At 44.8% G+C, this 24,081-nt stretch overlaps 2 protein-coding genes across 8 annotated transcripts in view; one reads left to right on the forward strand and one right to left on the reverse strand.

The window, feature by feature from the left end:
• The window catches only part of LOC149352626 (rac GTPase-activating protein 1-like), a 59,438-nt gene extending 50,077 nt beyond the window's left edge, over window positions 1-9,361 (reverse strand). For 2 of the 3 annotated variants that reach the window (XM_089581823.1, XM_089581822.1), the window contains exons 1-3: window positions 9,214-9,361; window positions 8,802-8,894; window positions 458-602 (exon numbers count right to left, since the gene is read on the reverse strand). In XM_089581823.1, the coding sequence (XP_089437949.1) occupies window positions 458-602; window positions 8,802-8,889 (233 nt within the window). In that variant the 5' untranslated portion in view covers window positions 8,890-8,894; window positions 9,214-9,361. Of the gene's footprint in view, window positions 1-457; window positions 603-8,801; window positions 8,895-9,213 lie in introns of those variants that run through there. The other variant, XM_089581824.1, reaches the window with a different exon arrangement.
• A 284-nt stretch (window positions 9,362-9,645) lies between these two features.
• Window positions 9,646-24,081, forward strand: part of LOC149352627 (uncharacterized) — a 36,695-nt gene continuing 22,259 nt past the window's right edge. The window contains exons 1-6 of one of the 5 annotated variants that reach the window (XR_016290831.1): window positions 9,646-9,921; window positions 10,150-10,269; window positions 13,299-13,435; window positions 15,798-15,838; window positions 18,462-18,604; window positions 19,555-19,736. Coding sequence is in view for 3 of the 5 variants with exons in the window: in XM_089581826.1 (XP_089437952.1) it covers window positions 10,153-10,269; window positions 13,299-13,435; window positions 15,798-15,838; window positions 18,462-18,604 (438 nt within the window). In the remaining 2 variants the exon portion in view is untranslated. Of the gene's footprint in view, window positions 9,932-9,957; window positions 10,087-10,149; window positions 10,270-13,298; window positions 13,436-15,797; window positions 15,839-18,461; window positions 18,605-19,554; window positions 19,737-24,081 lie in introns of those variants that run through there. The other 4 variants (XR_016290832.1, XM_089581826.1, XM_089581825.1 and 1 more) reach the window with 4 other exon arrangements.

Raw genomic sequence — 24,081 nt, forward strand, 5'->3', positions numbered from 1 at the left:
AGTGAAGCCTCCTCCTATACAATGCAATATGTGAAGAAGCTCCAGCTCTACTGTGTCACACACTGAAAGAAGCCGCAGAGACCTTTCCACAATGGAGCGACTAAGAGAACACGACAGCATGAGCACTTCTGACACCCCCAAAAGTGCGCACAAATTAAAGCATTTGACAGAACTGCGAAAAATTATTGTCGCACAGTTGTTATTTTAAAACAAGAGGAACACTGCCTAGGTTTTCACCAAATAAATGTTACTTTCACATGAACGGTTTATGACAGCTTTGGGGGGAGCCATCTGGTAATTCAACATTTGGATAATTCGGACTGCAGTTGTCTCACACACACACACACACACACACACACACACAAAAGAAACCATACCACCACCATGGTTGTAGCACTAACTTAATATGCAGCCTATGCACTCTTGCTGAGAAAAAGAAATGCGAGGAAAACTTTACCTTACATCAGCGAGATTCCTCTCTAAAACCATGTGGTCTACCTGCAGCGAAGCAACATGCTTTTTCAGCTCCCGATTCTCATTTTCAGTAGCAAACCAACGCTTCCTACATTCTTCCTGATTTCGAACAAATTCCAGCAAAATTTCTGAAAAGAACAAAAGCAATGAAAAACATGCTTGTCCATAGCCCCACAAGGAACACCTCACAACTCAGCAAAGAGCCAGCTAAGAAGATAAATTTTTAAAATAATCATGGATGGTTTAGGAGCCTTCGAGAGCAGTGAATAGCAGAGATTGGATTTCATGCAAATCTATCAGCATGAACTGGCAGTTAATAAGGAGTAGGATTGCTTACGAGTTCTTTTTAGGTGACATTTTACATGGCCCCTTTCGGCTTAAAGTGGGGGGATTAATAAAAACACACAACCATTTCACATATTGAAACACAAAGCATGGAAAGAAGAGTATTTGAAATCGATGAAACAAATCTAGCAGGAACCCATCCCAGTCAGAGTATTCAAAAACAAAGCAAACAAACAATACAGAGCACATAAAGCCATAAACCCATGTGGAAATATATGTCAGAACTGTATATACAGCTGTCCCTGTTTAACTGGTGTCATTATTGACCCTTTGACATGCTGTGTACACAACTGTGCACAAAGAAAACTCAGCATTTTTTTTAGAATGGGCTGCACTTAGCAATGATTTATTTGTTTCAGGTGACTTTCACATCTCAAATAAGCTGTTTTTTTATGCCATATACCGAACACAGTAAATTACATTTCACGAAACTGTGAGCGGGGTAGCTTGCAGTCAGCCATTTATGTGCAACATATTTTGCTCCCAGTCGGTAACGTTTCAGCATCCTAGCACTTATATATATACTGCAGCGGGTAGACAACAATAAGCGATTGAATGAGCTGAAGGCAGACGAAGACGACAAAATTCCAGATCCAGTCACAATTCAAGCCTTCAAATACTTTCCTCTTCCAAGATCGTCCAAAGATGTGTGCAGATTTGCCGGCCTGTGCTCGTATTTTCACCGTTTTATCGAAGATTTCACCGCCATCGTTCGGCCCCTCACTGACTTTCTTAAGAACGACACTCTCTTTATCTGGGGCCCAGCCCAAGAGAACTCATTTTCCTCCTTCGTTCATTTGCTGACCACTCCGCCCATCTTGACCCATTTTGACCCGTCGGCTCCAACAGAAGTTTGCACCGATGCCTCCCGATATGGGATCGGCGCGTGCTAGCCCAACGTCAACCGGGTCAAGATCGAGTCATCGCTAATGCCAGCTGCCTACTTTCCACCGCAGAGTGAAATTACTCCATTACTGAGCGTGAGTGTCTCATCCTTGTCTGGGCGGTAGCTAAATTCAGACCCTACCTGTTTGGTCGTTCATTTGCAGTTGTCACTGATCACCACGCTCTCTGTTGCCTGTCTTCACTAAAAGATCCCACCGGTCGTCTCCGTCGCTGGGCACTGTGCCTCCAAGAATATTCACACTCAGTTGTGTACAAGTCAGGGCGTCACCACCAGGACGTTGACTGTTTATCCCCATACGCTGTGTGGAGCCACCTGACCTAGAAGAAGCTGAGACCCTGCCCTGCCTATTAGCGATCTCTGATCTCGCCGATATCGCCAACTAACAGTGCCATGATTCATCTTTACAACCTATCTTTGATGGCCACCACCCTGCAAACCGTGCTCAGTCTCTGAAACTTTATGTGCCCCAGAATGGCATTTTATATCGCCGCAACCTATGCTCCGATGGCTCTGCACTGCTGCTTGTCATACCCCAACGTCTACGCTCTTCTGTTCTTGAAGAATTGCATGATATGCCGACAGCCAGCAATCTTGGCTTTTCCCGTATGTACGCTCAAGTCCGGCACCGCTTCTTCTGGCCTGGTCTTTATCGTTCCGTCAAGCGTTACGTTGCCGCTTGTGACCTGTGTCAACATCGGAAAAGGCCCTCCACTTTGCCTGCCAGTCTTCTACAACCCATCGACCTTCCTGACCCTTTTCCCACGTCCCTCTCTGGCAACAAGCAGATCACTGTTGCAACTGATTATACGACTCTGTACGCCACCACGCGTGCTTTGCCTACTAGCTGCGCTACCGATGTCACCGATTTCCTTCTACAAAACGTCATTCTTCACCATGGCGCCCCCCGTCAACTACTCACTGACTGCAGTTGTTATTTTCTGTCCAGAGTAGTTAATGACATTCTTCGTTCATGTGCCACACAGCACCAGTTTGCGCAATCATACCATCCACAAACCAATGGGCTTACGGAAAGGCTCAACCGCATGCTCACCAACATGTTAGCAATGCAAGTCTCACCCGACCACTGAGATTGGGACGCAGCCTCGCCTTATGTGACCTTTGCATATAACTCTTCACGGCATGACACAACAGGCTATTCCCCTTTCTATTTTTTGTTTGGTAGGTATTCCACCTTGCCTTCGAACAAGCTCATGCCGCCTTCTCCAGTCCCCACTACTGCTTAAGCACGGGACGCCATCGCCCATGCCACGACGGTGCGCCAAATAGCCTGTAGTCGGCTCCATGCCTCTCAAGCTTCCCAGAAGTCCGCCTACGACCGCCGTCACTGTGCAGTCGACTACAACCCAGGATAACTAGTCCTTCTGTGGTCGCCTTCTCGCCGCGTCGGTCTCTCCAAGAAGCTTCTTTCTCACTACCATGGCCCTTACCGTGTGGTGCACAGTGTCGCCGACATGAACTATGAAATTGCTCCCCTTGCATCCTCTCAATCACCCTCTGCCCCACCACAGACATTGTCCGTGTATGCCGCCTTAAACCTTATCACGGCGTTCATATGTCACCATTTTAACGCCGAGATGGTGTTTCAACAGCCGGGGGTCATGTAGCGGGTAGACAACAACAACGAGAGATTGAACGAGCTGAAGGCAGACGAAGACAACAACGAAGTTCTTGCTGTGTTCTCCGCGCCGCTCACACCTGTTCCCTTCGCTTGTGTAAATAACTATAAATATAGTCTTTCTAGCATTAATATATACCTAGCAACCTGCCCACCATGTCAGGCGGCAGCTCATTTAATCACGAGAGGCTGCTTGGGAAAAACAACCTGGGTTGCAGCCCAACCCAAGCAACCAAAGTCCCAGCGACGGTAAAACCTGCCATAGAAGGGCAGTGGCGCATCGCTTGACCGCTGCACCAGATGTGATACGAAGACTCTAAGGCTCTATGAATGTAGAGGATGACCAATTCCACATACATGGACATTAACCCATTATTGCTATCCAAACAACTGCCATCTGTGAACATTAGATCTGAACACCGGAACCGAAGGAAAAACCGAACTGCTAGCGCACCTTATTCACATTTGGCCTAAGTGTGCAAATTGACCATAATTTTTCTTTTTCACAATTTGAAGTATAATGTACACCTTCAAAATAGAAAGTATTTCAACGATCCTTCGGCTGTTTACGTGATAAGCCGTAACATTTCGATGTTGCTATTTTCATTATGACAATGTGTACGAAATTTTGCACAACCCAGCAAAAAATCAACTGCTAGTATTTTGCGCCGGAAAGCTAACAAATTGTCTTTCTTAAGGCCACAATATACCATTTAGGCAGAAATTTTTAAATCAGATGGAAATAATTCTGAACTTCTTAATCCTTTAGCATTGGCCACATCAGTTTATGCTTGGCTTCTATCATTCTCAATGATTTGTTACGATTATTAAAAAAAAACCAGGCACCATATTTTGTACCTTCTCGTTTTTCAGTAAGCCCTGCAATAACCGAATCCCAGCACAAGCAAGCATAATCGAAGAGGAAAGGAACATACGAAACATAAAACTGCATATGAGATTTGCAGGGAAAAAGTAAGCTCCGCATTAAGGGGATGACGCGATAGCTTTAATGGGTTAATACCCACATATGCGGAATTTGTAATTCTCCACTTAACATTCACAGACCCCTCGGAGTCCTCATACCACTCCAGGCGCAGTGGGTACAGCGGTTAAGCGATGCCCTACTGCCCTGAGATGGCAAGTGCTGCCACAGGTTGGGCTTGTGCTAGCAAGGCTGCTCTTCCCGAGAAACCTCTTGTGGCCAATCATTAATTAACTGCCACCTGTCACGGCGAGCAGTTTGCACACAATCCAGTGGGCAGGTTGTAATGACGCCACAAGGTTACATGACCGGCCTGCCTCCTAGGTTAAATCTCTAGGATTTTTCGCTCACGGCCAACGACGCCGACACCAAATTTTTTGTGGCACAAGCTCATTGACACTATTGCATTATTAACTTGTTCCATTAAGGTATCCCTAGAATAGAGGCAGCTTGTCCTAAATTGTAATCAGTGTGTTTATTCTATCCGAGGTTTGAAATGAAAATACCTTATGTATTTAAAATGTGTAGCTATCGTTAGCCTACCATTAGCTAATTTTACACTTAAATACACAATCGCCCTGATTCGTGCATGTACACGAGCAAATTTGTTTAGTTATTTGCATTTTCCATAGCCTGCACGAGGCATCTACCATGTCAGTGTATTTGTAAACATCCAAAACTACATCCACAATCCAATGTCCACAATGATGACATATTGCTAGAATTAATGGCACTAATGTGTAGCAAAAAGAAGCACCAAAACTAAACCTAGAGGTATCCTCAAAACTACAAATATATATACAGATGATTTACCATTTGAAAACACAGACTGTTGCCCACCTAAAAAATATTCTTCTACCCTTGCAATTACTTTCTTTAATCTATACAACTTCGTCACAAGAAGGCCGTGGGAAACAACACCAAAAGCTGTTCCAAAATTATGCAGTCAATCACTGGTTGCTTACAAACTACACGCTCTAGATTGCAAATAAATTTAATTCATGGATTTTATTCTCAGTAAACATACGACTACATGGCACGTGCTCTAACTTCACAAGCAATGCTGTGCAGAGAATCCAGCTTACAATCATAGAGAGTTCTGAGGGGCCACTCTAAAGAATAGGCACAATGCAGGCCATCCTTCAGTCAGCTGGAAGGGCAGCCTCTAGTAGACACTCCAAACAACAGTAACAGTTACAAACACCGCGTACCAGAATAATTTTTGAGAAGTGCCCATATATGATATATATTTGTAATGCTGGTGTTTTTATTTGCCTTTATTGGCACTGCTTCCCAAAAAAGAATTACTGTGGTGCAGCTAACTCTTGAATGCAATTCCAGTTTCAATTAGCTTGAAGGCTTCCACCCATATCATTAGGGCACTTGCACAATCAAACTCAAAGGAGTTATGCCACTGCTACATGATAACTCAATTGCCACTGAGAGATTCTGTTATCTCACATCAAGCTCTCATGGCACCACCATAGCCACCAACAGTTTTGCAGGCATGCAAGTTCAAACTGAAAAGGTTATTTTTATTCGGTATAATAATATGTTAATTGTTCTTAAAATTAATTACATTCTTTTCTACAAGTATCACTCAACACTTTGGGGTGTTTTTATAAGACAGGAAACAATGATATTTTTGCCTCAGTGTTCTGTAGCTGGCCCATCTGTTCTTTTTGAAAATAAATTCGATATTTCTAAGTTCAGTAATTTTACAGCAATTTTACTACTTCGATTTTATGCCTAGGTATGTAGCTGTGACTGCCGCACATCCGAGAGTGCATGCCACCACCAATCGAAGGGCCTCAAGGCCTTGATAGAGTTCCATGCTGCTTTGTTGACAATCGAGTCAATGGCCATTGGAGTCGCCTGTGTAGCAGCACTCAGTTGGCTATTAAGTTGAAAGACTATTTGAGACCGTCTGAGATGCACGTTTTACAGAGGTATCACAGGTAGTCCGTCTTGCCACTTAATGACATGCTTGCACAATTATATCATTGCTCCTGTGGCTGACAAGCAGTTTGCTGTATGATTTATGGGGTTTTAACATCCCAAATAGACTCAGGCTATGAGGGAAAGCGTAGTGGAGGGCTCCGGAAAATTTCCACCACCTGGGGTTCTTTAATGTGCAGAGACATCACACTGTACACGGGCCTCTAGCATTTAGCCTCAATTGAAATGAGACCACTGCGGCTGGGATCGAACCCATGTCTTTCGGGTCAGCAGCCGAGCACCATAACCACTGAGCCACCGCAGTGGCATCCGGCAATTTGCTTTATGTGCAGGAGTTGTTTTGCAGCAATTACAGAACAACGTATGCTTTCCAAGCCTTACATCAGCATTGTGCGTACTGAAAATTGCGGGGTCTCATCCTCTCCAGCCACAGTAACCAAGAACAGCCTCGAATCACTCTGCCTTTCTTGCATAGAGTATCGGTAATACAAAGAGCACTACAAGTCTTACGTAATGCACAGAAACCAGTGCCATTTGTGGAAGCATGGTTGTCCCCTGTGCCCCTGTGCTGTACATGAAATACTGCTGCACATGTTGCCCACATGAGAAACACACTTTTGTGCATTCAACATAACCGCAAGGAGCCAACAGGTCCGGGAGCCAGTCAAGGAGCTGTTGAACCCAATGCTAGTGTGCTGCAATGGCTGCACAGTAGCAGTGGCTGCAATTGCCCATTCATGTATGAGACACCAATGACTTGAGGACTCCTTTATAGAATACAAGAATCAGCATGCTGCAGCAGCTTGCAACTGCTGACGTACATAGTTCAAACAATAAACTGCTGATACGCAAAGCATGGAAACAAAAACTGCATGTCAAAAACTGGAAGGGACACTTAAGCTCCGTCTCAAGGGTATGATACTTGGTTTTTGGTTTGGTTTTTATGGGGTTTAACGTCCCAAAGCAACTAAGGCTATGAGAGACGCCGTAGTGGAGGGCTCCGGAAATTTCAACCACCTGGGGATCTTTAACGTGCACTGACATCGCACAGCACACGGGCCTCTAGAATTTCCTCCATCGAAAATCTACCGCCGTGGCCGGGATCAAACCCTCGGTATGATGCTATAGCGTTAATGGGTTAATGCCCATATATGCTGAATTGGTCATTCTATACTTAACATTCATAGATTCCTGGGAGTCCTTATAACACTCCTGGCGCAGTGGTTAAGCGATGCGCCACTGCCCTGTGATGGCAGGCGCGGCCACTGTGAGGCTTGTGCAACCGAGGTTGCTTCATTAATTTAACTGCCACTTGCCACGGTGCACTGTTTGCTCACAATCTGGTGGGCAGGTTGTGATGACACCGCAAGGTTACGTGACCTGGGTGGCCCACCTGCCTCCTAGGTTTCTTCTCTGGGGATTTTTTGCTCATGTCCAATGATGCAGACACCAGATTCTATGTGACACAAGCTCCTTAATGCTATTGCGTTAAAAGATTTAGTGTAACAGAATATGCTGCTGGGGCATGGGTCCTCTCTCAAAATGGCAGCAGCAGTACAGCTGTGATTGTTCACCTCGGAGTATGAGAAGACAATTTTCTGCATCGAAACACTGAGGACTCGGTGCAATCCATCATATATCCATACGTTCATCCATGTAATGGGACAGCCTATGAAGTTGTTTCACGTCCCAGACCACCACTCACCTTGGCATAATCACTTGGCATATATATTTGGATGCAAAACTGGCTGCATTGTTTTCAAACTTTATAATGTTCAATCTTCCCACAAGGTCATTACAGAAATTCGTGTTGAAAACAAATTTTCAGGAATGAAACGAGAAAAATAGGCATTACAAGTTTGTTGTCATAAAAGGAACTTAGGTCCTTAATTATTCTCTAAAGCGGCGATGGCTCAGTGGTTATGTTGCTCGGCTGCTGACCCGAAAGACGCGGGTTCGATCCCGGCCGCGGCGGTCGAATTTCGATGGAGGCGAAATTCTAGAGACCCGCGTACTGTGCTATGTCAGTGCACGTTAAAGAACCCCAGGTGGTCGAAACTTCCGAAGCCCTTCACTACGGCGTCTCTCATAGCCTAAATCATTTCCACGGCACTCAAAACATCCAGCCTCGAATTCTTACGAGTGGCGCTTTCTGCACGTTTAATACAGCACATAGTAACCTAGTCTAGTCAAGAGATGAGCAAAAGAAAGAAGTAACGATTTCTGAGACTCTTGCTAAGCTACATTTGCCTTAATAAACTACACCGCACAACAGGCGCTCATGTCTGCAAATTCAAATTAGAAGAAAACGAAAATTTAGTCCTGTCTTGTAGCGTTAACGCTTACAAAGCATTAAGGCACGCAGAACACACAGCCACACTGGCCAGCTGACTTGTCACAAAGCTGGCATTACAGTTTCTGAGTACAGCTATAGTGCCTAGAATATAGTATATTCTAGGCACTATAGTACAGCAAAGCAGCACAAGTCCAAACCGTACCTTCGTGAGTTGTGTCAGTCTGCGTTAGCCGTCGGCACAAGTCATCAAACTGGGCCGCCAAGGATAATTTGGACATGATTGGAGCCATGGCAGCTTGAAAATGAGTAGTAAAGAGAAAATGGGCGAAATAAGTTAGCGGCGACACCATGCATACAGTGTTCATGCACCAACAACATTGATACGTGGCCAACAGACGCGCCACACGACAGAGAAATTGCAGCTGCTCGCAAGCATTAGATTCACGAAAATTTGAAATCACGCCAGACAAGTGGTCAATCACCGCACGTATCTTTGAATCATATGTCACCGAGTCAGTAAATAGGCTCAATACATGAGGTTGCCGCTTGGTGTGCGCTTAACGAAAAATAGTGGATTGCTGAAGTGACGAATTCCCATTACAGACCCAATTCACCTTTTAAAGAAGTCGTGTCTTGATGTCCAAGGCTCTGCGCTGTCTCGAACACAGGGACAGCAGAGATACCACGAACCGAAACGAACGCCAGCAGTCAACGGTGCATACCCGGGCTACTTGAAGCTCAACCGCTCGACCGCTCGACTGTTTGAATCTACGCCCCGTTGAATCATGGGAAGCATATCATGCTTACTCTCAAACTCAGTACACACTCATTAATGGTCGTCATTTTAAACCAAGACCTACTGAACTTGTTTTAAACAAACAAAAAACACTAAACTTCGTTTGCATAAAAGTTTATTAATTATAAATAAAAGTTGCAACAAAATTTGAGATACTTTTAAAATAGCGTACAATTATTTGAGTTTTGGTTTCGTATTCAAACATATGGTTTTCCTTATTTTTTTCTTTCACTCTAGCCACGCCAGGATTACGCTTGCGTAAATCATTTGCAGCAGATCGTGTCTAAGCTGGAAATAATATCTTTATAACCGTTGCTGTGTCTAACTAGCATTCCTTGCGTGTCGGCTTAGTGAGAAGGCGTGAGCTGCTTATCGCTATCAACGCAGATAAGCACCGAGAACTCCGCAACAACCTTGCTCCGCAACGGAGTGTTGTTGTGCTCGTTGCTCAGGTTTCTATGGCAGTTCTTCGGAATTTACCATGAAAAATAGCATTGTCTAAACCACTTAATTCAGCAGTGCGCAGGTGAGCCAGGGTGAGCTTCCTAAAGCAGTCACTAGCCGCGGTCGCAACGTTCGGAATAAATTTGCAACATTTGTAATTAGATGCACACGCTATTTCTTTCATGCAGTGAATGTGTCTAGTATTGAATTATGACTGTTTGAGACGTTGAAAGGTTTGAATGTTTAGGTAATCACTTTTTCCCGTTTTGCGAAGCATCCTGAAGCTATGTTTTGGATTTGTGCGATACAGATTATGGGCGATGGTCCCGAGATGGCACCACAAACACCCATTCCTGCGGGTGGCTGTGACGACTTCCACAATTTGGAAGAAATTCAACAGCTTCTTCAGCCACCTCCTCATTCCTCTCAGGTAATGCGGTGGTCAACGAAGCTTTCTTTTCATTTTCTGTACCGGAATGACAGGCATGCCGGTACTGATTCACAGTCATATGTAATAAGGTTGTCATATGTCACCCCAGTAAGCGATGTTTCATTTTATGTGTCAGGACGGTTGTGAACTTGGTGCTTGTTTCGTTTACTTTGACGACTTCATGCACGGAGGGTAAGCTTCTGCAGTAGCTGCCTGGTGCCTGTGTACTTAGCATAGTAAAAGCAGATATGCTGAAGCGACGTCTGCTGTGGTTATTGGCTTTTGAGGAAAGGAAATGGCGCTGTAATTGTCTCACATCTCGGTGGACACCCGAACCGCGCCGTAAGGGAAGGAGGAGGAGGATAAACTTTATTTCCATCGACAAAAGTAGCAGATGGTGTGGGGTTATATAGCCCCGTCAAATGGCCATGAGCCCTTGACGTTCGGCGACTTCTAGGGCTCTTGTCACAACCCGGATCTCTGTGTCCGAGTCGGAACTGAGCAATGCGGCCTCCCTCTGATCTGGATTCGAGAGCTGCAAACCTCGAGGAGGGGAGACATGAGGGCAAGCCCAGAGTATGTGGGGTAGAGTGGCATGTTGGCCACATAGTTTACAGGAAGGGGAGCAGACCCCAGGGTATATGCGGACATATATCGCGGGGTTGGAGAAGGTGTTCGTTTGGAGTTGCCTCCACACAACCTCTTGGGGTTTGATGACAAAAATATGTGCGGGGGGATATAGAAGTCTACCTTAGCGGTAGTGCATGGTTATGTCATGAAATGTAACCATACGATCTCTCAAAGCTTGTATGCTCTAACCAGCGTGTCTCAAGACGTACAGGTTCAAACACTACTGCAAGCGATCCTTCGTTCCGAAGAGAAAACTTCTGAGTATCATAGCCGACTGACCATACAGTCCGGTTTTTCTGGCTGTCTGACTTGTGAGAATTCCCGGTCGACGAATCCTCGGACATGATTGTGGGCGGCCTCGTTCCCTGGATGGGATGAGTGCGCAGGGACCCAGATCAATTGGATAGGGCGGAGTTGGAGGTTGGTGGAGTGGAGGAGAGGTAGGGTGACAGGGGAGACCCGGCCTTTGGTGAAATTGCGAATCGCAGATTTAGAGTCTCTGAAGCTGGTTTCTCCAGAGGTGGAGACCATCGCCAAGGCTATGGCCGCCTCCTCGGCCTCTTCAGGTGATCTGACGGGAATGGAGCACGCAACCAACGGCTGTCCTTAGTAGTTTACAACTGCGAGAGAAAAAGCATCGCAATTGGGGTATTCGGTGGTGTCGACGTAGACTACTGTCCGATCTGTGAAGTACTTTTTGTGCAGAGACTTAGCCCTGCCCTTTCGGCGAGTGACATGATACTCTGGGTGCATGTTTTTAGGGGGAGCGGTAACAATAAAGTCACTGTGGATATGGGACGGAAGCTGGGCCTTGTCGGCGATGGTCGTTTCGAAGCTTATTCCAAGCTTGTCGAGTATGTGACGCCCCGTGGAGGTGTGGGTGAGACGCTCGTACTGAGAAGTCAGATGAGCTTCCGAGAGCTCCGTCACAGTGTTGTAGACCACTAATGCCAGTAGTTTATAGTGGGGATCTGGTGGGGGAGATGAAGAGCCGCCTGGTATGCCCGCCTAATAAGGCAGTCAACGCGATCCCCTTCCTGGCAGCTAAGGTAGAGGTAAGGGAGGGTATATGTGAGGCGACTGATAACAAACACCTGAACAAGATATCAGAGGTCAGCTTCTCGCATGCCCCTATGTTTATTACTAATGCGACGAATTAGACAAATGGTCTGCGAGACAGAGACTGTGAGTTCAGCCAGAGTGTGGGTGTTTTTCCGATTGCTCTGGATGACAAGTCCCAATACCCTAATGGTGGATACTTCGTATATGGGTTGGCCACTAGCAGTAATGCAGATGGGAGGATGGCTGTGGAGGCCGGGTTGACCTTGGATGAGCAGTAGCTTGGACTTCTGAGGGGAGCACGAGAGGTCAGCTGTGGCTACATGGCTCTCAGTGACATCAACCGCTTGTTGAAGTGCAGATTCAACCTCAGCATCGTTGCCTGTTGAAACCCAGAGGGTGATGTCGTCTGCGTATAAGGTATGGGATAGCCTGGGGATAGCATCTAATTTAGAAGGTAACGTGACCAAGGTGACATTGAGAAGAAAGGGAGAGAGAACGGCTCCCTGGGGGGTGCCATTGCTACCGAGGGTTATAGGTTCTGAGACGAGAGAGCCAGAGCTAAGTTCAGCTGTACGACCAGATAGGAAAGTGCATATATACTCGTAGGTAGGATGACCAAGGTTTAGTAGGGAGAGGTTAGCGAGAATAGCTCCATGCGAGACGCTGTCAAATGCTTTAGTTAAATCAAGCCCTAGAATAGCCTTTGTGCTCGCTCTGGTAGAAAGGCACAGTATCTCGAGAGATAGCTGGAGCGTAATGTCTTTCGTAGAGAGATTTGAGGGGAGGCCAATCGTGGTGCGAGGTAGGAGATGGCTATCTTCAATGTAATGATTAAGAGGGTTGAGAATGACGTGTTCCATTAGTTTCCGAGCACAGGATGTGAGGGAGATGGGGTGGAGGTGTTCGAGAGCTAGTCGTTTGCCTGGCTTCGGTATGAAAAGGAGGAAGGTGGGAGTGAAAGAAGGAATAGCGAAAGAGGTGCCGTAGTGGAAAGCTCCGGAATTATGACCATCCCATGTTTGCCGCCTGCAGTTTGCAATGCAGGTAGTCACCGCCTGGTTATGGCCAATCCCACTTGTGGGTATGTACCATTTTATGAGGCAAACAACAGCAATTTCAACCACCTGGGGAACTTTACGTACACTGACACACATCGCACAGCACACGGGAGCCTTTTGCGTTTCGCCTCCATAGAAACACCGGGTTTGAACCCGGGAACTCCTATGTCTGCTATAGTTTGTGGAGTATTCAGGTGGCGTTCTGAATTTTTTTTTAACCATTCATTCAACTTTAACGTTCTTTGAGCCTTTTATAATTTTCTGCCTGTTTATTTCAAGGTATCACATCTGCCTCCAGCGTCCCCGACTCATTCCTCGTTAAGAAAGTCGAGCAAGAAGAAAGCTCACAGGAAAAAGCGCCAGGGAAGTGTGACGCAGTCTGTAGCGGATAGCAAGTACAGCACGAATTCACCAAGGTAAAACGCATTATCTCATGTGAATTCAGTTTATTTTCTCACACATGCTATTCAAGCATAATATCCTGGTGTCATCTGAAAACTTGTCTGAACTATTGATTTCATTTCTTCACGATCTACTAGCATTTTGTATGTTTGGCTGGAGGAAGTGACTCTTTGATGCTCTGTGAGGCAAGGCACTGAACTGAAAGTAAAGCAAGCTGCAACGAGAAAGATTTTAAGTCTTTAATTTCGATCTGTAAACAGAGGGCCACTGCGCAGTTCTGATTCCATACTTTTAATAGTCTGGTGCTGGCCCGCAATTATAACTTATCTAGCTTAACCTAGAAGTTGAAAAAAAATAAATAAAAATAATGTTAGCATTCGTGTGCTGTCCTTTGTTTCATTCTTTCTTATTAACCCGGTGACTGTTCATGTGTCACCAGCATAACTAGCATCTTTGTAAAGCATCTTTAGCATAAATGCCTTAATAAACTACAGTTCACACTAAGCAAGCCTTTGCTTTGCTGTCAGCACAAAAGGCAGCTTGATCAAGAACATACACAAGAAGGCATCTTTTAGGTGGGGTTTTAAATTCTGATGATGCTACAATTGGGACATGAACACCATTGATGATGATGGATAGTGTTCATTGCCACTAGGACATAGGTACCAGAATCAACATCATGGAACTTCATTCTTTGTCTCTTTGTGAGTTTGCTTTGTCTTTGTGTACTACTGCAGTGGAAAGTACCTTCTCAAAGAGATGTTACTTTCAAAGGCATATCTGCCCTTGATGGCACCCTCATTTTCTCTTAATCATATAGCAACACGATGGTGGCACGGGGATGGTCAGAAGGCTAGTGATGGTGGAGGTTGTGAGACAAAGTAAAGGGAAAGCTAGGGGGTGTGGAGGTGAGGGCAGTGGAGAGAGCTGCTAGAAAAAAAGTTTGCAGCGGGTGCACTTGTATATTTAGGCCAAACTGCTTTCATGAAATGCTCCTTTCTGTGGTTTGTCATGCAGCACCATTTCCTCATTAGAGTGCACTAGTCAGTAAAGTAGAAAGGATGTACTCTAGTTTTTCTGATAATGATTTGAGGTATGGAAAAAGAATGGAAAAAACACAACTTTGCCAATACAGTGGGTGTAAAGTATATAAAGCCTCTTGTTTATTATCACCTGAAATTGGATTTTGTGGGATGTACACGGGGTATGGATTTCAGTCAGAAAAAATTGGATACTTTGAAAGTCGTATTCACGTAAAGAGCCTAAGATTGTGAGATTAGATCCTGGGCATGGGGGTCGCATTTTGAAGGAAGCGAAATTCAAAATCATCCATGTGCTTTGTGATGTTTAATTGCAACAGTGTTCAGCGCATTCATGGTACCACTAACGCTTTCTCTAATTCCTTTTTACCAACTGTTATATCCGAGTAGAATGCACTTCCTGGTGGTATTGTCAATGAAATCAACTCTGTAAAATTTAAACATTTATTGATCGCTTATTTCTCTTTTCAATTCCTGTAAAAAGCCTCTTTATTTACCTCTTTATTGCCTTGTTAATTTCAATGCGTTTACTGTGTTTATTTGTGCTTGCCATTTATATTTGTGTTCTACCTTTGTGACCCGATATTGCCATTTCCCCCCCCCCCCCTTATGTAATGCCCCATTGGGGCCTTTAAGGGAAAATAGATGATGATGATGATGATGATGTTGGTGAACAGTAAAGACTTTGAAGTTAACCCGGGACACTCTATGGCATCTCTTATACCACAGGGGCAGCTTTGGGACATTCAACAGCCCTTTTCCTCGTGAAACCTGAGCAAAAGTTCGGCCTGTTAGCTTTAATCCAAATACATATCTCAAGTCTCAGTGATCTTGTGAATGTACACTGAAAATCTCTCAACTGTGGTACAACAGTTCTTTCCTAATGAGTTTTCTCCATGCTCTCTGCTACGGGCCTCTGGGCCTACATAAACATGTAACAACATTTTATGGCACATATTTAGTTATATACATGGACGAGAGAATGCGTATTTAAATCAAAATTGCGACAAATCTCATGGAAAAGCGCCAGCGACTTGGGAACTGTTCGGACGCTAGGGACAGAAATCTGGTTTGGAGAAATCCACAAACTTTGAAGGCTGCTCAGAGCGCCCCTATCATATCACACCTTTTGGAGAGCTAAGTGGGAGCACAGTGAGGGCTCTATGACTTTCAGTGGTAGTTAGGCTGCAGGACTGATGCGTTTTTTGAGATATCTTTAAAAACAAATGTGTATTATAATGTATGCAGAGTCTGATGAGGATATACTACTACCAGTAAAGATACTTGCATTTCACGCAACTTGATGTGCAATCACGCCTGTGCTTTTGTTTTTTAGCTCTTCAACAGTCAACGATGAGAGTTTTGTTCCTCTAACTGGTGAGTACCCATAATTATCAACACCCTTTTGTTTGTACATTTATCATGTAAAGAGTCTGTGCAAGGCACATAGCAATGCTGTGACCAGAACTCTTTGGGATCAGTGAACAGTAAAAATATTGACGAGTTTTGTTGGGATCAGGGCCATTAGATGGCTAGGTTTTTGTTGGGTATGGCTTATTGGTAGAAAGTAGCACCTCACTATTGGCTTAGAAAGTAGCACCTCACTTCTTTTTTATTTTTCCTGCATTTTCCTGCTAGGAATTTATGACTTGAATGACTGTTGAAGGTATTAAAAAGAACAGCCTTTTAGGGTCCACATAGCTTTGTCAGAAAAAAACAAGCTCTTGTTCAGCGTGACTCTTCTGTGGTAGGGTTGATGTTATCAAAAGCTTTATGTACAGCCGTCATCAAAAGTTTAGAGCCCAGGGGAGTTCGCTTCTAAGCCCTTGTAGCATATCAGTGGAAGTCCTAGATGGGTGAGAACCAGAGTTCTTCATACTTTCATGAGATTTAGAATGCTGGGGATGCAGCCCACACCGTGGCCCAAAAGCAAGCTACTATGGACTCTCAAACTTTTGGCAAAAGTTGTACAATTTTGCTAGTAGGTATAACCTACTAGTTTGCAGCAGGTACACTTGTATACTTAGGCCAAACTGCTTTCATGAAATGCTCCTTTCTGTGGTTTGTCATGCAGCACCATTTCCTCATTAGAGTGCACAAGTCAGTAGAGAGGTACACTTGTATACTAACCTGACCTAGCCTAGCCTAGCCTAGCCTAGCCTCGCCTCGCCTCGCCTAGCCTCTCCTCGCCTCTTTTCTAGTCAGTCTTCATCTTATTAAAAACACTCATGCCAACCAAACAAAAAAGAGTTAATTGTTTAGTTTTTTAATTTTGAAGTTGATATGTTTGGTGAATAGTGACAGTGTACTATCAGCGTCAAATGAAATGCGAACCGCGGAAAGCCTGGCCACAGGTCCCACTTACTCATCAGCCTGTCGACAGGAAACACAGGCGCGCTCATCCGGTTTGCGATGCTTTTGCTTGCGTTTTCTTTGACGTTCGTTGTCGCTTTTTGCCACTGGAGCGCCACAATCATTCTTTCTACGTATGGAAGCTTGAGCAGCGCGGTTTCGCTGGCGGCAGCGGCTCTAGCCCGCGTGGTTCAGAGAAACAAGCGTTCTTGGCTCGCATGCTTGCCGCGCTATAATTTCTTGGCATCGTAGACGGACGCTGATAACACGGCGATGACGGAAGCAAATTCAAAGCGCTCGCTTCACCCACGCGGGCCAGAGCCGCGCCCGCCAGCGGAAACGCGCTGCCCAAGCTTCCATACCTAGAAAGAATGATTGTGGCGACAATGAACGTCAAAGAAAACGCAAGCAAAAGCATCGCAAACCGGATGAGCGTGCCTGTGTTTCCTGTCGACAGGCTGATGAGTAAGTGGGACCTGTGGCCAGGCTTTCCGCGGTTCGCATTTCATTTGACGCTGATAGTACAATCGTTATTGTACAGGTATCATATGCAAGTGGCCTCTATAAACCTAAACTTGGCTCAACTGAGTTCTTTTTTCTTCAGATTTGCAGAATCCTATAAAAACATCGCAAATTCTTTGCATACACACCGCATAAAGGTAGCTAAAAGTGAACTACTTCCCTTGTATTTTGTTTAAGCCAAACTTTCAAAACTGCAGTCAGTGGCTGCACACAATGAAGACAGTCATTATGGTTGCGAGTGGCCCCTATGGGCTAAGAAGCTTGGTAGCAGAGGAAAAAGTGTGAAAAGTTTATAAAGCAGAGTTAAAAAGGAGAAAAAATTGCATGCAGAAGCTACCAGAGTGCCTGCTGTTTTGGGGAAGCAAGGGTATTTAACATTGAGGCAGCTCGCGTGGCATGTCATGCTGCACATGTGATGTCCATTCTCTTGGGAGTAGGTTAATAGTTTTTCTTGTGACATGAAGGTACTGGAAGATTTCTATTAACCCACAGTGATTGCTATCATTCTGTGGCATCATGCGAGTTTGAACAGGAGGGAAGGTCTAACCAAAGAACCAAAACTTGTGTGGCCATGAATACTTAGTCATATGATGAAACTATGGGACAGCTCAGATTTTTCAAAGAGCCTGCGAAGAGCACTCATCAGGCCACTATTGCCATCTGTAAGCAGCTCCAAGAAGCTGGCTTTGCCAATTGCTCATTTATAGGTCACGCTGCACCCAAGAAAGTTTAAAGGTGGCCCACTGGTGGTCCACAATGCGCATGGATCTGGGCTCTGAAAATCACTGCCACAGTGAGCACGTTAAGTCATATTAAAGTGTGTGAAAATTAATTAAGCATGTTAAGTCATAAAGTGTGTGAAAATTAATTTCATAGTCATCATAGAATGAACATAAATTTTTCTAATCGTTTTGTTATATGATATTTTTACTGCTTGTTTTCTGATAACAACTGTATGAATGCACCAAGCACGTCTTTTCAGGCTACTGTGCTAAGATGTGCTACTTATAAAGCGAGCAATGTTTTTATGATCCTTTTGATTTGTGCTAAATCAAGTTTAGCATTTTTATGAACATGTCGGATTTCTCAAGGTGATGTTTACAGCAACATCCATTTTAATTTTTAGATAGCAAGAGTTCTGCCACAATGGAGTTGACTATCTTGGAGGCATCGCCAATAGATTCTGCTGATATACCAACTGTTCTCGTCCAGCCACCATCGACGACGCCATCGCTAACTGCTTGCAAGGATGAGCAGATTCTGGAAGCTGTAGGTATCAGTGCAGTTGAACTGCTCTGTGGATTTGCATGAATATTCATTTGCATGACACTAAATATACATAGAGTCAACAGTAGTAGGCATACAAATTTCAGATATAAGACGCTGGCCCAGTGCCAGAAAACTGCTCTTTTGTGTTGCTGCCGTTATGCTTACCACCAACCAGCATGCTTGCTGCTTGCTGCTTGCTTTTTTCTGCTTCACATGCAGATAGGTTCGTGGCCAATATTTCAAACACTGCAAAAGGAGGGAGACAGACACACAGCCATGAAAACAAACAAAACAGACAAGGGGAATGTGCTCAAAGGGACAGTACAGTGTGAAAGGCGTGTGCTTGTGAAATATATATATATCTCCCTGACCACGCAGTTGGAGCAGTAGCCTCGCATGCCAGCATCTTTGGGGAAGTCCAGCTACTTTCCACACATGTATGGAATGAGAGGTGACAAACAGCGAGTGCAAAGGGAACATATTTTCTACACATCACATTTCTAAGCAAGCGAGTTTAGTGGAAGTGCGTTAGCTAGCCTATTAAGGTGGCATGCTTTGGCAGTATCAGAAGACATCATTTGCACTGCTATTATTGAAGCAAGATGGGTATGAAGCGTTAAAACCAGCCTGCTTCTTGTGTTGCAAGGGCACAATGGAGGACTCAAGAAACCGACAGGTTACCCAGCTGTTATGTGACATTTTGAAGGCTTTTGTAAACCTTCATCTAAAGAAGTTCTCAGTTTTCATTTATCTATACTTTCGTTCATTATTTTCTCTATGTTGCTCAGTGTTGCCAACACACCGCCTGCTGATTGCAGTACTTTCAGAGTTCCAGTGACTTTAGTTTTGACAGTCCTCTCCCTGTCTTCCACTGTTCCCTCTGAGGGCCACTGTTCTATTTTCATTTGGTGTCACGGCACTATTTTGCCTTTGTTTGTGCTGGAAATTAGAATTCCATGCCAGGTGGAAAATGCAAGTTTCAACCTGCCTGGGTTGAACATGTGGATTATGGCGTGAGAGCAGAATTGAGCTATCGGCATTGAGCATGTTGTGCCAGAAGGCAATTGGTGTCGCAACAATGGGTGCTCCAGCAGTGAAAAAGTCACCTGAAAAGCTTGAAGCATATCTCCAGGTCAGTGGCATGCCAAACTATGGTGTTGTAAATCTTCTGTGTTTGGCAAAGAATCTCCCACAATGCCTGAATGCGATCAGTAGGACGCAGCAGAAAGTCTGGAGGCAAGTCATAAAAAAAAGGCTTTGGAGTTGGAGCTTGTGACCTTGTCTGAAAGAAGGACAAAACTGCAAAAAGTGCTCAAATTTCTTTGGGAATCGACAAATAGCCTCTCTGAGGATGCTGAGATAAGAATGGCATAACTCCTTCTCAAGACTGACAGTTTCCACCAAAAGACCGGGGAAAAGAAAGCAGGTGTGGTGATCATGGAGATCGAAATGGGAGCTAAGAAAGAGTCAAAAGGAGTCCTAATCTGTGTAACCCTAAAAAAATATTTCTTACCCTCCTTGTTTATTGCCCCTTTGTATCCCTTAAATCCTGGAATTCTTTAATTTCAGGCCAAATATTCTATACGAACCCTACATTTAGTTTTGCCACAAGACAGTGTTTCATAAATATTAGTTCTCCTTTATTCTGTATATTTTTGTGTGTTTCGTGTCACAGGCTGTGTATAGAGCCTTGTCAAAGTTGACACTTGCTCTGGACTGCAAGCTTGTTTGGTGTGGAAAATAGTAGCATGCCAACCCTTTCTACTGTTTTCTTAAGCCTGCATGACACACCGTGCTCACAGGAATGACAGTCTGGTATGCATTTGGTCATCTTTTGGGTGCTTTTTGCTGAAGCTTGTCTGGATTTGTCTTAGCAATTTCTCAGTCAGATTTTGCAGCAAGTCTCCAGGAAATCCTACAGATATGAGTCAGGTCACTTGCAGGTTGAAGCTGGCAAGGACTGCTGTGGGCATGACTTGCAGAGTGCATTCTTCAAGGCAGCAATGGTTATATACTATGCTTCACTAGCTTGGAGTGCACAGAAGAGAATAGGAACAGGCTCTTGAATGAGTGGAGTGTGTACTGCTAGCAAACGTGATTTGGTACCAATATGAGCTAAAGTTTAAGTTCAGGAACTGAACCAGGTGGTCTGCACAAAGCTTCTTTGCAATAGAGGGTTTACAAAAGTAGGTCTGGCAACAGTGACAGGCACGCTGACCTCGCCTGACCCCGCGGTGGCGGCCATCTTTGGATCGCTTCGTCCGTCCGCTCCGTGTCCGTCCGTCAATACCCGCCGTTGTGTTCGTGCTTGTAACGTTGTCGCCAAGTGTACTGTGCGTGGAACGGATTTTCAATGTCAAGCGAAGTCCTTTCCTGGTCTAGGGACCTCTCTTTTGTCCCTGGCGGTTTCTGTCAGCGACGGCTAGAGGCATATTTTGAGAGCCGAGGCGTGGTGTGATGCGTTATAGTGAAGTCTTTCCCCACATCTCTGCGTATTGCAATAATACACTTCTTTCTCAAAGCCGGGTTGCTTGGGAAACCATGGAAGGAGACCTGCACAAATAATAAACAGGTTTTGTCAACAAGCACCACATTATAGCTGTGGATGCTATACTTTATAGCAATACTGGAAAATCTGATCACACGAACTCTTGCGCGAAGCAGGCATGGCGCGGTGATAGCCGATTTTTAAAATTCCTTATCATTTCAGCACAGTTCCCTTTTCCCGAGGCCGCCCATTTCAGCTCTTGCATATGAGGTTAAAGCTTGAAATGTCTACTAAAAGAGGAAATAAACAAGAAATCGTCATCTTTACAAAACCAACTGACTTTTCGGGTGGCTGTCAACTAAGAAACCATCATGGTATTCGAGAAAACCCACTAGAGTGAAACGCAAGCTTCGTTATTTTGTGGATCGCGCTGGCAAGTATTCATAAGCCCAGACTACAAACCTGAGCTGCGCTCTCTGGACGCGTACCGGACTTCGCACGCGTCATCAGACGATAACATCTTTTGAAACGGGCTGGATGTGAGCATGACGCTACACGTGTGATGTCTCATCTTCTCCTGCTTTACAGGACGCCGCGGCTTTGGCAGGCGCTTTTGTAGCGTGAAACAGGCAGCTTGGGCGCCCTAGGCAACCATTTTGCCATCTGCACAATGCACGGCCATTTCACACAATGGTATGAAAACTAGCTTCGGTAATCATGCCCTTGTAATAAGTCAAATAGAGAATGGCGAATGCAATCCACGTACAAAAGGCTCCAACGGATCTATTCGACCTTTAGCGTTCGTTACACATGTATTGCTCCTTCTCCAGTGTCATTTTCCATCTCAGCACAAGCTTTCGTGAAGTTCACAAGGCTCCATTGCACGCAAAACAACCTCGCTGTTTCAGGTGATCGCGATCGCGTTCTATGAGCTATCTCCCAGTCAGAGGTACATGCCGTAATGCCTGACATGCTGCAAGTGGCACTTGTAAAGCCGATCAAGGATGCAAACGAACGGTCGTATACACACCTTGCTTCCGTGCGCGTCTACGACGCTGCGCTGGCTGCAGAAAGGCACGCAGCAACATGCTGGCATTCCGAATGGAGCTTGGTGCTAGCACCGACTGTTGTGATGCCAACAAATGACGCAATCACTTGCGGGAATTCCAATGAAGCTCGCTGTGCATGCACGAGTTCCACGAGGGCTCACGTTGGCGCGTACTCTCCGGGTACAGTGAACTGTCCTCCGAGTACTCCGGGCGGCGCGGACGGACTGAACCAAACATGGCCGCCGTGCGCTGTTCATGTTTTTCTCACTAGATGGCGCTAACTTTTGTAAAGGGTCTATTGTGAGGCATTCAAGACAAGAAGATATGACTGCCAGGATGTGCCCTATTTTTTTTGCAGCATTATTGCATGGGTTCTTGAAATTGACAAACTATTCATTGGCATGTCTGAATATTGTGCTTACCGTTAAAGTTTGCAGGCTGACCTCTAGGCTTCTATCATGAGTAGTATCTGTCTTTCTCATTCTCCTATCCTTTCTGCTGTTCAGAATATCACTGCAAACTAAGAAGCCCAGCTTCTTGCATTTGTGAGATGCCTGGCATTTATTTGAATTTGTGTGATGCAAGTATGTGAAGTACAATATTTAACCCCTTATAAAGAGGTACACCGGTAGTTGGAAAGCTGGACAAGCTGCATTTAAGGGTAGAGACAGCATGACGGGGAGCATTGTGCCATCCACTGAAGCGAGAACTGTTCGTTTTACGACAAAGTAACCGTATTTTGTTTAGAGTGTATCATTATAACGAAGCACGAATGGTGCAAGTAAGTCGCAGGTTCCTTTCTTCATGTCACCTCTTTGAGGTTTGTGTGATTTGTTCCTGGAGAGCACAATAGACAGCCTCTTCTTGATGAGTATAAATGGATGACACACACGGTCTCTTTGGAGAACGGAGAAACTCTGCTTTAAATAAAAACTTCAGCGACACAGACAGGACGTGCACATCAAAGTAGCAGACAATGCAGAGCACACCTACCAAAGCTTGCTGAGCTCTTCGAAAAACGTAGCGCGAAACACAAGACACAGGTAAGGTGAAGACAGGACACGAGCGCTTCTCACGACTAAATTTTTATTAGGAAGGATAACAGAATATATACCACAGATATGGAGGCGAAGAGAAAGAAGGAAACAACAAAATAACAACTCAAAAAAACAAGAACAAGACGAGAAGATAAGAGGTCGGCGATGGACGCAGGTACATAGCATTGCAATATAAAACACGTGCACAGTTACTTGACAACCGATTGGAGGTACACAATCTCACTTTTTGTTAAGGCGATCGATGCGTCACTAATACACTCCCCCCCCCCTTTCGCGATATAGAACGCTTCAATAATCTCCCTTGTACGTTGGTGATATGCCCTGTCAAGAACAACAGTCTTATCGAAAAGGGGGTGACATTTACAATCCCTGCAATGCTTCGGTAAATTTTCAAGAGCTGTTGGCGTCAAAGAATTTCTGTGTTCAAACAGCCGGACATTTAGACACCGCCCGGTCTGCCCTACATAGAATTTTCCACACGAAAGAGGAATCTTATAAATCACCTCTTTTTTACATGGCACGAACCTTGATTTGTGATTAACATGGCAACGATGATCACTTTTCAATCCCTCTGCTTTCGCTCTGACCACCGCACACAATCCAGATAACTTCACGGGAGCTGAGATTACTGTGCCCACCTCGTAACGATTGGCAACATTTCGTAACCCATGTGAAAAACGATGTACATAGGGCAAAACGACAGGTTTCTTTTTCGCGTCGAATAACATAGCCTTCTTGGCATCCTTGCCCTTGAGCCACAACAGGAGTTTTTCGCAACTAGTGCTAATCAACGAAAGCGGATAACCGGACTTAGTCAATCTATTAACTTGTTCATGAAAACTTGTGGCTATTTTATCATGGCAAGACTTAAGTAAAGCAGAG

This window comes from Amblyomma mixtum, chromosome 3 (genome assembly GCF_055824585.1).
Source record: "Amblyomma mixtum isolate Tamu chromosome 3, ASM5582458v1, whole genome shotgun sequence".
In the NCBI taxonomy this organism is placed as follows: domain Eukaryota; kingdom Metazoa; phylum Arthropoda; class Arachnida; order Ixodida; family Ixodidae; genus Amblyomma; species Amblyomma mixtum.